Source organism: Xenopus laevis, chromosome 3L (genome assembly GCF_017654675.1).
Source record: "Xenopus laevis strain J_2021 chromosome 3L, Xenopus_laevis_v10.1, whole genome shotgun sequence".
Lineage (NCBI taxonomy): Eukaryota > Metazoa > Chordata > Amphibia > Anura > Pipidae > Xenopus > Xenopus laevis.
In genome coordinates this window covers 30,260,932-30,275,659 of record NC_054375.1, presented here as the reverse complement: position 1 = coordinate 30,275,659, position 14,728 = coordinate 30,260,932, and the positions used below count along the sequence as shown (strand labels likewise).

The 14,728-nt window shown below is 39.1% G+C and overlaps 1 protein-coding gene across 1 annotated transcript in view; it reads left to right on the top strand.

Moving 5' to 3' along the window:
* Positions 1 to 11,999, top strand: part of hmmr.L (hyaluronan-mediated motility receptor (RHAMM) L homeolog) — a 28,349-nt gene extending 16,350 nt beyond the window's left edge. Inside the window, 9 exon segments of the mRNA NM_001094467.1 lie at positions 1,013 to 1,161; positions 1,869 to 2,083; positions 4,290 to 4,394; positions 4,999 to 6,132; positions 6,621 to 6,797; positions 9,583 to 9,676; positions 10,027 to 10,203; positions 10,708 to 10,870; positions 11,730 to 11,999. Coding sequence (NP_001087936.1) covers positions 1,013 to 1,161; positions 1,869 to 2,083; positions 4,290 to 4,394; positions 4,999 to 6,132; positions 6,621 to 6,797; positions 9,583 to 9,676; positions 10,027 to 10,203; positions 10,708 to 10,870; positions 11,730 to 11,749 — 2,234 coding nt within the window. The 3' untranslated portion in view covers positions 11,750 to 11,999.
* Positions 12,000 to 14,728: the final 2,729 nt, after the last annotated feature.

Genomic DNA, 14,728 nt, shown 5'->3' with positions numbered 1-14,728 from the left:
CTGAGGCCTCCCTCGGTCGCAAGGTGTTGCAGTCTATCTTCCACTAAATCAGTTAAATTGGCTCGTCCCACCCTTACTGTTTTTGGGACTGCTTTGTTAAGTCCCCATCGGTCCCTGTGTCCCCCTAAGACGACAGAGAAAACAGGATTTTTTGATACTCACCGTTAAATCTGTTTCTCTGTAGTCATAAGGGGGACACAGGGCTTCCCGCCCTAGGACGAGCCTTTGACCTGATGGTCGTGTCCAGGATAATCCCTGGCTTTCATTCTGTCATACGTTATAGTTCAGTTATACTGGTTAAAAATTTTTTTGGAACAAACTGAGTGTTTAGCACTGTGTGCGGGGTTAAGCCAAGCACGGCACGCCCCTTAATTAATTGTTACCAAGTGTCCTGCCTCCTGGAGGGTGGAGCTTAACCCCATCGGTCCCTGTGTCCCCCTTATGACTACAGAGAAACAGATTTAACGGTGAGTATCAAAAAATCCTGTTTTGAGGCACTCTGCATTATAGTTTATGGTTTTAAAATTGCTGTACTTTCTCCAACAAGTAAAAATGTAACACTGGAATAGGTTTTTTTTCTATTCTGTGATTAATTTTAAAATAACTCCAAAATGAAATGAAACCAATAATTGTATTGAATACGCACCAAAGTAGCATCATAGACTTTAACATAGTAATTTAAGTTGACAAAATACATTTCATTAAGTTCAGTTCCACTATATAAAATGAGTTCAGTCTTGGAATTAAACCATCAACAAGCAGGCAGCTGCCATTTTGAGGCAAGCTTTGCACTATGCCAATATCTTGTGTATAAGAATGGAGTGCATCTAGGAAGTACTTAATGGAAAGGGAAAGCAGTTGATTGCCCCACCTCTCTTTGCAAAGCTATTTATCACTTTGCCATATGGTATTTGCCCGATGCTTTTACATTGCCCATCTGGACCCCCCCCCCCTCCAATGTGCCTCTGAGGGGCTGACATCTTTAAGTAACTTAATTTTTTAATCATTACAGAAACACTTGCATCAGAAAGTAGAGAGAAGGAGAGAACGTTGCAAATTGAGCTGGAAATGGTTAAAGAGAAGATGAGCAAAGAAGAGGACAGCTGCCATGTACTGCGAGAGAAAGAAAAGCAACTGTCTATGCTTTTGCAGAAAGAGATGGTAAATTTTATATTAACATTTACATTTTCAGACAGTAATTGCTCTAAAAGTGTGTGTTTTTCTCTCCTTATTCGTGTCCCAAATCACAAGTCCTATATGTTTAATGCACTGTGCAAGTTGTTTAAGGCTGTCATACTTAGCAGGGGCATTTCTGTATCGCACAATATAGAAATGCTTGCAGTTAAAGTGATACTGCCAAGGCAAGGGCATTGATCCCTATGTGCCATTAAAGAAATAATTCGGACGCAAGGAGAAAATAGAAAACGGGGTGTGATGTGCAACCTTCTTAATCTCCTCCAGTCTTTATTATAGTGCATCTCAAGCAAAGAAGGCCCCCAGAGATTAGTATGGTGCTTGTACAAAATACAAATTTAAAAAAATGCACTTAATGTAGGATTGGACTGTAAGATTTTTTTTTTATTTTTTTTTGCACAATACTTTATCCAAATCCTGTGTTCAGATAATCCTCTGACTTTAAAGTGTAGGACATCTGAATATGACAAACCTCTGCAGTTTTGTTATGTCTGAAAACTGAATGACAATTATGGGTTAGTTAGCCAACTTAAGAAATTAGGGATTCGGTGCATTACAACTTAAAACCAGCAAAAAAAAATTTCATTGAAGGTTGACCATCCCTACAAATAACATGGTCCTGGGGAAGAGACTGTTTACACTTTTGGGATGTAATTACTGTTGATTTCTTTCAGGAAACTTGCAGCTTCCTGCGCGAGGAATTGCAAAAGGTACAAGAAGAGATGATGAAAGAGAGGCATCTGTTGGAAGAGGAACTGGAGGGAACCTTGGATGAACTAGACCGATTGCAAATTGCAGAAGAACATTCAGACCGATTCATTAAACAGCTTGAAGAGGAAAATAAGCAGCGGGCTGGAGAGTTGGATTATTTGGAGGAAACTCTAAAGGGGTAATTGCATCCAGATAGACCATACATGTCCTAGGCTGCTAAACTGTTTCTTCTAGAAACAAGTTTCACTTGCTCTGAGTATATGCTCTGTAATAGTGCAGTGATATACATATTTGTCTTCCTTATTGCTGCCCCACATTATTCTCGGTCTTGTTTTTCACCTGTGCGATTGCTGAAGTTCCATTAATAACTTTGTTTGCTCGTACGCTGATTGATTGATTGAAATTGGCTAAATTTAGCAAATCTAAAAGAACAAGGCTCCAAAACCAGAACTCTGTTCAATTGGGATTCCATTAGGAATAAGACTATATATTTGGCTGGTCATGCCATCCGTGTCCTCAGACTGTATGCCCTCCGTTCCTCTACCATGAACCTCTGTCGACTCGTATTAAAGAAGAGGCCGCAAACAGCGGGCTGCTCAACCCTTTTTTCATTGCAGTCCTAATTCAATGAGTGCAGGAGGCTGCAAATATTGCTGACGGCCTTCTGCTATAACTGCACTTCCCAGAGTGTCCAGGGCAGCAGTGTTATTTATTGAAACCAGTTGTGAAATAAGGGGGCTCAAGCTAATATTAAATATCAAACTTGAAATGCTGAACACCTTCAACTTATTTTGAATACAATAAGAAATGTAAGATATTTAATGCAGTTTTAGGTCTCTTCCATAGGGATGTCGCGGACTGTTCGCCCGCGAACTAATTCGCGCGAACATAGACTGTTCGCGTCCGCCGAATGTTCGCGAACGTCGCGCGACGTTCGCCAATTTGGGTTCGCCTTAGCTGGCGCTTATTTTTGCCCTCTCACCCCAGACCAGCAGATACATGGCAGCCAATCAGGAAGCTCTCCCTCCTGGACCACCCCCACACCCCCTGGACCACTCCCCTTCCATATATAAACTGAAGCCCTGCAGCGTTTTTTCATTCTGCCTGTGTGTGCTTGGAAGAGCTAGTGTAGGGAGAGAGCTGTTTAGTGATTTGAGGGACAGTTGATAGTAACTTTGCTGGCTAGTAATCTACTTGATACTGCTCTGTATTGTAGGGACAGAACTCTGCAGGGATTTGAGGGACAGTGAGTTTAGGTTAGTTAGCTTTGCTGACTAGTAATCTACCTTTTACTGCAGTGCTCTGTATGTAGCTGCTGTGGGCACTGCTTCTGATCTCATCTGCTGCCTGTAACCCAATAGTCCTTGAAAGGACTGCTTTTATTTTCTTTTTTGTTTTTTTTACTTTGCTACTGTAAGAGCCCAGTGCTATTAGTCTAGCTGTGTTGGGGAGTGGGACTGGTGTGCTGCTCCTCCTAGTAGTAGTTCACCACTACCAGCACCAACCAGAGTCAAAATTGTTACAAAGTATCTTATTTGCACCTGTTAGCTGTTCTGAGCTCTCTGCCAAAAGCTAATTAAGTTAGAAACTTTTTTCTGGCTGTTCAGTTCAGAGAAAAGAGGGCCTGGTGTGCTGCTCCTCCTAGTAGTTCACCACTACCAGCACCAACCAGAGTCAAAATTGTTACAAAGTATCTTATTTGCACCTGTTAGCTTTTGGCAGAGAGCTCAGAACAGCTAATTAAGTTAGAAACTGTTTTTTTTTTCTGGCTGTTCAGTGCAGAGAAAAGAGGGACTTTCCAGTACAAAAGAGGGACAGGGGGTTGAGTGGTCAAAAGAGGGACAGTTGGGAGGTATGCAAGTGCCACCTAGCTGTGTGAGCTTTTTCACATTCCGTGTCCAGAAACATCACCTGAGTGACGTAGTGTGATTTCTGCCCTTTACAGCACAAAACGCAGCGCTGTGTCAACAATGGATTTTTCAGATACATTTTTGCCCTTGATCCCCCTCTGGCATGCCACTGTCCAGGTCGTTGCACCCTTTAAACAACTTTAAAATCATTTTTCTGGCCAGAAATGTCTTTTCTAGCTTTTAAAATTCGCCTTCCCATTGAAGTCTATGGGGTTCGCGACGTTCGCAAACCGTTCGCATTTTTGGACGCAAGTTCGCGAATGTTCTAACTTTTTTTCCGCCGTTCGCTACATCCCTACTCTTCCACCACAGAATATATGTGGTTAGTTAAAATTGGGATCAGATCTAGGACACTTATCGGATTTTTTTTACAGTTCTGTCCTAAAAAGGTAATTTTGATATTCTTAAAGGCTACTGTAATGGACATTTATATGAAGGCTACTGTAATAATTTACATTTATATTTATTAAAAAGGAAAAGTGCGGAACTGGAACGAATCAAAGAGGTGCACAGAAAAGCCATGTTGCAACTGAAGGAAGAGCAGAGTAACAACACGCATAAAGTTCAAGAATATGATAGGTATTACTATTTCTTCGCATAAACTCTGACCTTCCTTCAAATTCATCTTCAGACTTTAATCTTCTACTCTTTATTCTTAAGTCCTAGTGGTAGAATAAAGAATCCTTTCTGACGCTTATTACTGATACAGGTATATGATCCGTTATCCAGAAAGTTCTATATTAAGGAACATAGACTCCACTTTATCCAAATAATCTAAAGTTTTAAAACTGATTTTGCTTTTTCTCTGTAATAGTGAAACCGTATCTTGTACTTGATCCAAACTAAGATAATTAATCCTTATTAATAACAGAACCAGCCCATTGGACTTATTTAATGCATTCATGATTTTCTAGTAGACTTAAGGCATGAAGATCCAAATTACGGAAAGAACCATTATCCGGAAAGCCCCAGGTCCCATACCTCTACTTTACTTATTCATTTCTTTGGTATCTTCAACTACTGTGTAGAATGTATCTTGAATATTTTTTCTTGCAATTTTGCACATATGAATTCCCTGTAAAACATTTACAGTCTCATTTATGGCAACAGACATTGAAAAGTTACCTATAATGCCCTACAAAGATTGTACTGTAATTGTAAACCTGAATATTGATATTTTAAGTTTTAGGAGATCAGCATCAACAGAAATTGAATCCTTAAAGTCTACAAACTTGTCCTTGCTAGAAAAAATAGCACAGGCAGAAAAAGACAAGGAAATGCAAGAACAACTTCTTGAAGAGCAAGTCAGGGATAAGTCTGTACTGGAGCAACAATTTATTGACCTAAGAGCGGCTTCAAGCCAAACCAAGGAAGAGTATGAGCAAAAACTTTACGAGTTGCAAGAGACTTCAAACACAACTAAAGAAGGTTTGGAGCAGCAACTTCTTGATCTTCATAAAACATCGGCTAAAGCTGTGGAGGATTTGGAGGAGAAGCTATATAAACTGCAAGAGGCATCAAGCAAAACTAAGGAAGTGCTTGAGCAGCAGGTTAAAGATCTACAGGAAGTATCCAACAAAACAAGAGATGGATTGGAAGAGCAGCTTCAAAAGGTACAAGAGGCATCCACTAAAACTCGAGAAAGTTTAGAGCAGGAGCTTCACGAGTTAAAGGAGACATCCGCAAATACCAATAAAGGGTTGGAACAGCAGCTTCATGAGATCCAAAAAGAAGCATCCAGAACTGCAGAAAAATTGGAACAACAGCTTCAAGAGCAACAAGAGGTTTCTGCAAAAACTATCAAAGCACTGGAGCAGCAGCTTAAAGATCTTCTAGAAACATCAACCACAACTAAACAAGGGCTGGAGCAACAACTCTGCAAGCTTCAGGAAGACTCCACAAAAACAAAGAATGATTTGGAACAGCAGCTACGAGATCTTCAAGAAGCGTCAGCCAAAACTCAGGACGGGCTGGAAAAGCAGCTACATCTGCTGCAGGAGGAATCTGCCAAAACCAGCAAATTGCTACTGCAGCAGCTTTGCGACCTTCAAGAAGTATCCAATAAAACAAGAGAAAATTTGGAACAACAACTTCAGGAAATGCAAGAGACCTCTTCCAAAACCAAGGCAGAATTGGAGCGGCAGCTTCAGGAGTTACAAGAGACCTCTTCTAATACAAAAGATCTGGAGCAACAGTTGCAAGATGCATGCACTAAAAGAATAGAATTTGAACAGCAGCAGCATGAACTGGAAGAGCTAAGGTTGCAACTTCTTGCATTACAGGAATCTACAGCACTTTCTAAAGAGAAATATATCAGGTATAAATATACATTCTTGAGAAATTACAGTTTAATTTCCCCCTGTGCAAAGTCTTTACTATTTGGGCTATGACAAAAGATGTACATATATTTAATTGACTGGGGGGTTATTCTGAGTCTGCTAAAAAGGCTGCTTCCAAAATAATAAGGTTTCTCTAGATAAATACAGGAAGATTTTCTTGTCTCACAGAGTATTGGTGATCGCTTTTAGTGTGACATTCAAAATTACCATCAGTAATTCTGAAATTCTAAATTACCATCAGTAAGTCTTAGATTCTTAGTAATAACAATTCATTAATTACAAATGCATGTTTGTAATTTTTAAAGTGCACCATAGAAAAGCATAGGCAACCAATATGTGGTCTATGTGATGCTTGAAATTTACAGCATTCCAGAAATGAATATTGTGCATGGGGGGAGACAAGGAATTGATATAAAAATGAGTGTCTTGTCGTTCAGAATCTGTACTTAATTACACCTATTTTTAGCATGATATGTGATGCAGAATTGAACCTTGAAATGAAAGATGCCAAACTAAAGGAGCTAGAAGAGCAACAGCAGTTACGAGAGGATCCGCTAAGGATGGAATTGGAGCAGCTACAGAAGCAATCTGAGCAGCTGCATGAACTGAAAAGAAAGCAAGAAGAAGAATTGGAACTGTTAAGGTATAAACTACACGTGTAACCATAAAAAGTGAAGCTGGGGTCGTAATGTAAAGGCTCCAAAATGTGAGCTTAAAATAGGGGAATGCATTTGTCTAGTGTTTAATGTTCTTCCTCTGAACAAATTGATGGGAGCTAACTTGTGTGACCATAGGCGGAGGGTGCATTTTTTGTTTGGGAAGGCTAAAGTTGGCCATTCTCTAGCTGACTAAGGACTTTTACACACAGGCGTTTTTTGCTGCGCTCCCCTGCGTTTCGCTTTCTTCCGTTCAGCCGCAGGGAGCGCTCAATTATTGTGAAGGAGGCTGTACTCACACAGACGCGTGTAAGCACCAAACGCAGGTGAAATGCAACATGCTGTGTCCCACCCGCTCTTAATACTAATGTCAGATATATATATAAAAAAAAATAACCCTCGCAACTACCCTTGTGCACCTCCCACTGATTTCAATGGGAACCATGCAGAAGAGCAGGTGGAAATGCTTTTCCAACCCAAAATGCTCAGGATAAGTTTACAGATGTTCCCCTTAATTCTGCTCATCCATAATAAAGGGGGTAATCTTTTTTGTTAGGTGACCTATATATATATATATATATATATATATATAGTTTGTGAGTATATGGAGGGATCAGTGTGTTCGTATGGATGCTGGGTTCCATTTGGAGGGGTTAAACCCAATTTAACTATGTAACTATATGTAGAAGGCAGCAAATAATTAAATAAATATACAAAAGAAAAAATGAAGTCCAATTGAAAAGTTGTTTAGAATTAACTTAGAGTTACCCCTTTAAATGTGTTTGTTACTTTTATACTGTGGAGGCAGAAGGCACTGAACCCCCAGGCATATTATATGCAGTAAGATGCAGTGCATACAACAAAACTAGCATGTTATATACAATTAAAAGCAGTGAATACTGGCACACCAGGCACTGTACATACAGTAAATGTCAGCAGGCATGAACTCTGTTTCAAAATAGGCCCAATCACCCATACCAGCCCACTAAATAGTCACAGACTATGGCATTTTCTTACAGCAGCCCTTCTGGCATTTGCCAGAAACCATAGATTGTAAGTCTGGGTCTGACTTTGGTAGTGGATATTGACACTTTCAGTGGGTACTGACACATCAGGCATTTTGGCAGGTACTAATACTGTAACATTGCCACAGAAACACAACCTTGTTTTTTATTTCTTCTTCAATATTTACATATATAAATGTTCGGGTTTTTTTCAACAAATCTCTATACTTTCCCTTATACAAAAAAATATCTATTGGTCCCCCAATCCCTTTTGCTCCCCTTCCCATTCCCTCCTACAGTATCTCTTTCCATTTTTGCTACTCTTTACTCCTTTCCATTTTTGCTACTCTTTACTCCTATCCCCCCCACACACTACATTATCTTCTTCTATCTCTTATACATTTTTCTGCACTTTGTTCCCCTTTATCCTACTCTTATTTTCTCAGTAATCTTTTACCCCCACTACAGAGTGTAAATGCCTCATTCTATTTTGGGGAGTAGAAGAAATAGATATAGAGATATAGAGATATAGAGAGATATAGAGAGATAGAGAGAGATAGAGAGATAGAGAGATAGAGAGATAGAGAGATAGAGAGATAGAGAGATAGAGAGATAGAGAGATAGAGATATAGATAGATATAGAGAGATAGATAGATATAGAGAGATAGATAGATATAGATAGATATAGATAGATATAGATAGATATAGATAGATATAGATAGATATAGATAGATATAGATAGATATAGATAGATATAGATAGATATAGATAGATATAGATAGATATAGATAGATATATATATATAGTACCTTTGGGAGAAGGGGTAAAACCTGCAGCAATGATTCAGTTAGTGAGGAGTGCAGGTGAAAGCTTACAGGTCTTCACTGCTCTGCCGAAGCCTTCAGTTCCTGCAATCTCCCTAGCCCCGCCTACTAGAGTGCTAGATTGGTAGATTTTGCTGTCTGTAATGTGAACTGCACCCTGATTGGAGAGGCTGAAAGCAGAATGCAGATATTTACAGCAGTACCGGACCCTGCATAAATGAGAATAGCTTTACACCGACAAGCTTTAAAGTACAAGCTACTTGCAGTAAGAGATTTAACTTTTTCTACGTGCCGTGCCCATGTGTGTGACATCTCTGCCTTTGGTGAACTTTGCAGCCTTGCCAGTAGGAGGCTTTTTTTTTTTTAAGATGTGTGAATTTATAATTTGTGTTTATTAATCACTATACACTTATTCAGTTTAAGCTGCAGAATAAGCCCATTCAAATAGTTTGCATCTTATTGGATCATTTTAGATGCCTATCCAACAAATCAGGCAGGCTAAAAATTGCACCAACCAATTGGCGTTCTCTTGTGTTCCTCTGCTGCCAAGTCTGCATTGGTCCCTGTCTCATCACAATGTTTGGTCATGGTGCCAGGTGATTCGATCAGATGGAATGAGTCCAGCACACAAATGGCTAAATCATGCAATAGTCTGCCCATAAGATGACCTCATCAAGGGATCAGCTGTTGCTGTTGAATTATTTTTTATTAATTATATTGCTAGCTAATCTGACCGGTAACTAAAAAGGCGGTAGTACTCGTTATTGCAAAACAGGAGGCATAATATATTTGATGCAACATTTTTCAAATCCTCAATGCTTTTTAGCTCTGTGTTCTACCCTTTAGTTAAACCATTTACTCCATAGCCTGTCTGACTTTCCCGCTGATCTTTTTTACGTTGAATCATTTCATATCAAACCTGTATATAACCGATATATTTATAGGAAACAATCTGCAAAGGATGAACAGGATGCAACAGAAGCAAACAAGTGGCGCACCCTTTATGAAGAGTTGCAGAATAAAGTCAGACCTTTCAAGGTTGGTGTCTTATGTATGTATGGACTAATGGCTCATACACAGCCATTGTTTTGAACAGATGATACAGTAGTAATTCTGTCACTGCTAGCTAGAGCCTTTGGGCACATATTTACTCTTAGTGCTGCTTGTTACTGAAGGGCAAATTCTTAAACTTCCTGCGAACAATAAATCTCCTTTAGCTATGGTCTGCCTGACGTACAGGCTTCTTAAGGGGGTTAGTGGCTTATTATAAAGTGTTCTTGCACCATATCAATAAGGCAAACAAGTTGATTCTGGGAGAATCATGGGCTTAAATCGTGTTGTGCCTGTGTATTACTAGATTAGCTCACATTCAACATTATCTTCCACAGCAACAGCTGGACGCATTCGAAGCTGAAAAGAACGCCATGCTTAATGAGCATGGAGCAGCTCAGGATGAACTGAACAAGCTTAGTGAGGCATATGCAAAACTGCTGGGTCATCAGAATCAGAAACAGAAGATCAAGCATGTGATGAAGCTGAAAACGGAGAATTCTGAGCTCAAACAGGTAAATGGACATCAACGTTTATAAATCTCCTAGTTCTTTTCTGAAGTTGTTGAATATTTCCCTGCAGATTCCCAGCACATCATTTTGCTTGCTTGTTGTATCTATTGGCACCGGTCATTCCTGGTGCATCATGAGCTTTCTGTCTACAGAACTGTTTTACTAAACTTGATAAATCTGTCATGGAAATCTTAATTGCTAGCATTCTGTAATACGTTCTATTTGTACACCTCAAGTGCCTTTCTAGTCTAATAAAGCATAGCCTTTTTGGCATAGGCTTCCAAACCCTGTAGCAACCATGTTTTGTTCAATTTTCTGTTTTCCAAATTACATAATCTATTACTGCTCCGTATCTTTAAGCTATAGTTCCCAAGGAAATTAAGATTAGTTTATATGTCTTATTCCAAACATTGGATTCTACATTCTTTATTGGGATGTGTAGACTTTACAGTAAAAAGGTAGTTTGCTTTGTGCTAAGTACATGCTCGCTCAATTTCTCTTGGTTAGGAGGTTTCCAAACTCCGTGCTCAACTTGCAAAAGAGAAGCAGGTAGAAAAGCAGCTGCAGGCGCACCTGAATGAAATCGAGGGAGTGAAAAGGTTCGATCCGTCCAAAGCTTTCAAGCATGATGTCAAAGAGAATGTGTTCCCAAAAGCTCCTTTGCGGGAAGGTAAGTTAATATTTTACTTTAAAAAGACCCAGTAAGTGTAACGCTTTACAATTAAACACACCATTAAAAGTCTAGAGGCCACATTCAGGGTCCCAATTGCTGCCAGCCTTTAGGGCTCTTACACACGGGCGTTTGTGCTTTCCTCCGTTCAGCTGCAGGGGAGTGCAGGAGTAGACTTACTGAATTATTGTCAATGGGGCTCTACTCCCACAGATAGATGTATGCGCCAAACGCAGGTAAAACGCAGCATGATGCGTCCCAACCTGCGTTTGGCGCTTAAGTGCGTCTGTGCGAGTACAGCCCCATTGACAATAATTGAGTGTTTACGCCTGCGCTCCCTTGTGGCTGCACGGAAGAAAGAGCAACACGGGGGAACGCACAAACGCCCGTGTGTAAGAGCCCTAAATGTGAAGTCGGCATCTGTACTTGGAAGTGGATTAAAATGAATCGTCTAGGACAGGGGTCCCCAACTTTTTTTTTTTTTTTTTTTTTTTTTTTTTAACCCCGCGAGCCACATTCAAATGTAAAGAGTTGTGGGAAAACTCTATTCCAAGCCTGGAATTCAAAAATAATGGCCTACTTTGAGGTCACTGGGAGCAACATCCAAAGGGTTGGAGAGCAACATGTTGCTCACGAGCTACTGGTTGGGGATCACTGGTCTAGGATTAGTGATGTTGGAGACTTGTCAACTCAGGCAAGGAACTTGCTAAAGGTGAATAGTAAAGATGCACAGGTTGTATTGCAACCCCTGATGCAGCCGGGGGAAAGGGCAATGAGATGAAAATAGCAGGGTTTATTTCCCCACCTTCCCCACCCTCCCCATAAACGGTTTTACTTACTGTCATTATTCATTTTACAGGAAACAGAAACAAATGCTGACTGGGCAATGACTGACTCTGAACCACAATCCTGCATTAGTGCAATTTGTTTTTTTTTATATGTTGTATTTTAGAACGTAATCTCTGTGGAAGAATGCTGCTGAAAATTATACATTCTTATCCATATGTGCTTTTTAAATGTCCTATTTATCACTAGTCTCTTTCACAGCTTTTATCATGATTTTATTCTTAACGAAACCACTCTGTCGATTTTGCTTTTAGGATTTTAAATAAAGTTATTATTCTTCATGCCTTGCTTGTTTCTGGAACCTTATTTACCCAGAACAGCAGAAGCTGATTTCCAAAAAGCTGGTGCTGCTGAGAAAAATATACTATTTATTCAGTGATACAGGAAAAAGAGTTTTTTTTTTTTTTTTTTTTAATCATGATTGTGAGCACTATCATGTACTTGTATCACAGGTTTACCTGTGCTACTAATTCTTAAAATTTAATTTTACTTGGCTTCATGCCCATAAAAGCTCAAATGTTGGGCCTCAACATTGTGAACGCAAGCTGTGGCTGTGCAGATCATGTACTTTGCATTACTCATCCAGGCGGAACAAGAAAAAAAAAGTTATTACTCCAAGTATTCAGGCCTCTCCTATTCATATTCCAATCTTGATCAAATCCATGCATTGTTGCTAGGGTAATTTGTACCCTAGCAACAAGACTGCTGAAATTGCAAACTGGAGAGCTGCTGAATAAAAAGGTAATTAAAACCAACTGCAAATTATCACTTTCTATATAATTCCGACAGTAGCAGCCACGTTAAGCTTAAAGAAAGTTTCAGACCAGCATCTGTCTTATCATTAGTCATAGCACATTTCTTAATAAAGGCATTTAAGAAAAGACATCTGTGAATGGTGCAGTCTGATCTGGAAAGATTGTTATACATTTATTTTCTAATTACTTCTCAAACATATGTTAAACTGTAGATTGTCTATCATATTGGTACTGCAAGCCAAATATGCATATGCATGAGAATGTTTGAATTTTAAATAAAACAGTGGGTTGGAACAGGCTCATGACTTGACTTCTGCAATGATTACATACATACTCATAGTAATATATGTGGTTAAATTATACTTACTTGGATTTCCTTCTGCCATTTCGATGTCCGTAATTCCCAAGGACCCCATGTCCCACTAGAAATTAGAATAAAGGCACATTAACAACAGATTGATGTAAAAGAAACCATTTCATTACAGGTTAATTTTTTCATTAAAAGGCTATTTTGTTTTGGGAACATATGAACTATTATGTTGTAACATTCTTCTAAGGATTGACGGACTGTGGCTTGTAAGCTGCTACTCTTAACACATAATGGACTTGACGTAATATTATAGGGTTCTGCATGGCATAAATATTTTATGTTTTAGTTCCTGATTTTATGGGAGGTATAATATGATTCTATAGTTCAGCAAAGGTAGTGCGTTTATCAAAAATATTAACTTACCTTTGTGTTATATCCTTCACTTCCTTTTCACCAAGAGAAAATTACTTCAGGGGCTGGGGGTCTCTGCAACCCTTTGTGTTGGTGTGCCATGGCCGAGATCAGCTAAGTTATATTTAATTCACGTGTTCAATATTTAAGAGAAAAAGAAAGCTGGGTTATATTGGCCCAGCATATATATCAAAGTGTGCTGAAAGAATTGGGTGTCTTGGGCAGCATGAATGCACATTACAAATTCTAAAGGGAAAGTGCATTAGTAGTATTTTCCAGCATTATTCCACCATATTTTGTTTGTAAGAAAAGGGGTCGGGGCTTAATATTTTGTCTTGGTTTCCAAAAAAAAGTTTCATTTAACAAGGTTTTCAGCAGCAAATATACACTTTTAATATGATCTTGATGTGAGGAAGGAAGGCTTCAGAAGGGTTTTTTTTTTTTTTTTGATGTATGCACATTGATGCAACCGTGTGTTTAAAACGAGTGAGGACCTGCATTTGATCTTTCTGGACGTGTCCTGGGTAGATGCTCTGGAGATAGACGTTGCAATGAATAGTATGTGTTAATTCAATAGCAGAATCGGGGATTTGTTCCAGTTAATCTGAAACCCTACAAAGTGGCAAAAGTGGTTGATCATCTCCATTGTTTTTCTCAGCACTGTTACTGGATCCCCCTGGAAAGGAATGTCGATATTTAGGCTTAATTATTTAATTGGTTGCACAAGCCTTTATAGAAGAGACTATTCATGCCTATTGTAATTCTAATGGCATGGGCTTCAATTGCTAGCCTGAAAAGGAGAGAGAGGAAACCCTGATTGGTGCCCCTTGTGAGTGGAAAAACTGAACCCATAAATGTAAAACCTAGTCCCACTATAGATTATAATTTAAAGGTGATCTCCACACAAAACATGGTTGTATAATGTAAATGCAATGCTAAGCAACCTTCATTAACAAACATTTCCTTTATATATTTATCATAATGCAAATTATTGTGAGGGGAGATCCTCTTTAGATGTCCTACAGTGCATTTGGGAGAATGGGCACTTTCCAAAAGTGTGTGTAGTTTGCTTACCTGTTATCCAGAAAGTTCTGTTATACAGCATCCCATCAGTTCTCTGTGGATCTTCTTTTTCTCTCAAATGTAAACTTAGGGCTCATTTACTTTCCAAAGTGCAGTTTCAAGTGCAATCGCCATGTTTGGATTCCTATACTTGTATTAATTTAGAATGGAGCATTAACTTCAAGTTGAACATATTTTTTGCCTATTATATATAATATTAGGAATACACCGAATCCAGGATTCGATCTTTTTCAGTAGGATTCAGATTCCGCCGAATCCTTCTGCCTGGCCGAACCGAATCCTAATTTGCATATATGTGAATTAGGGGCGGGGAGGGAAATTTCTTAACTTTGTCATAAAACAAATAAGTACCCCTTCCCACACCTAATTTGCATATGCAAATTAGGATTCGAATTGGGTTCGGCCAAATCTTTCACAAAGGGTTCGGCCAAATCGAAAATAGTGCATCCGGTG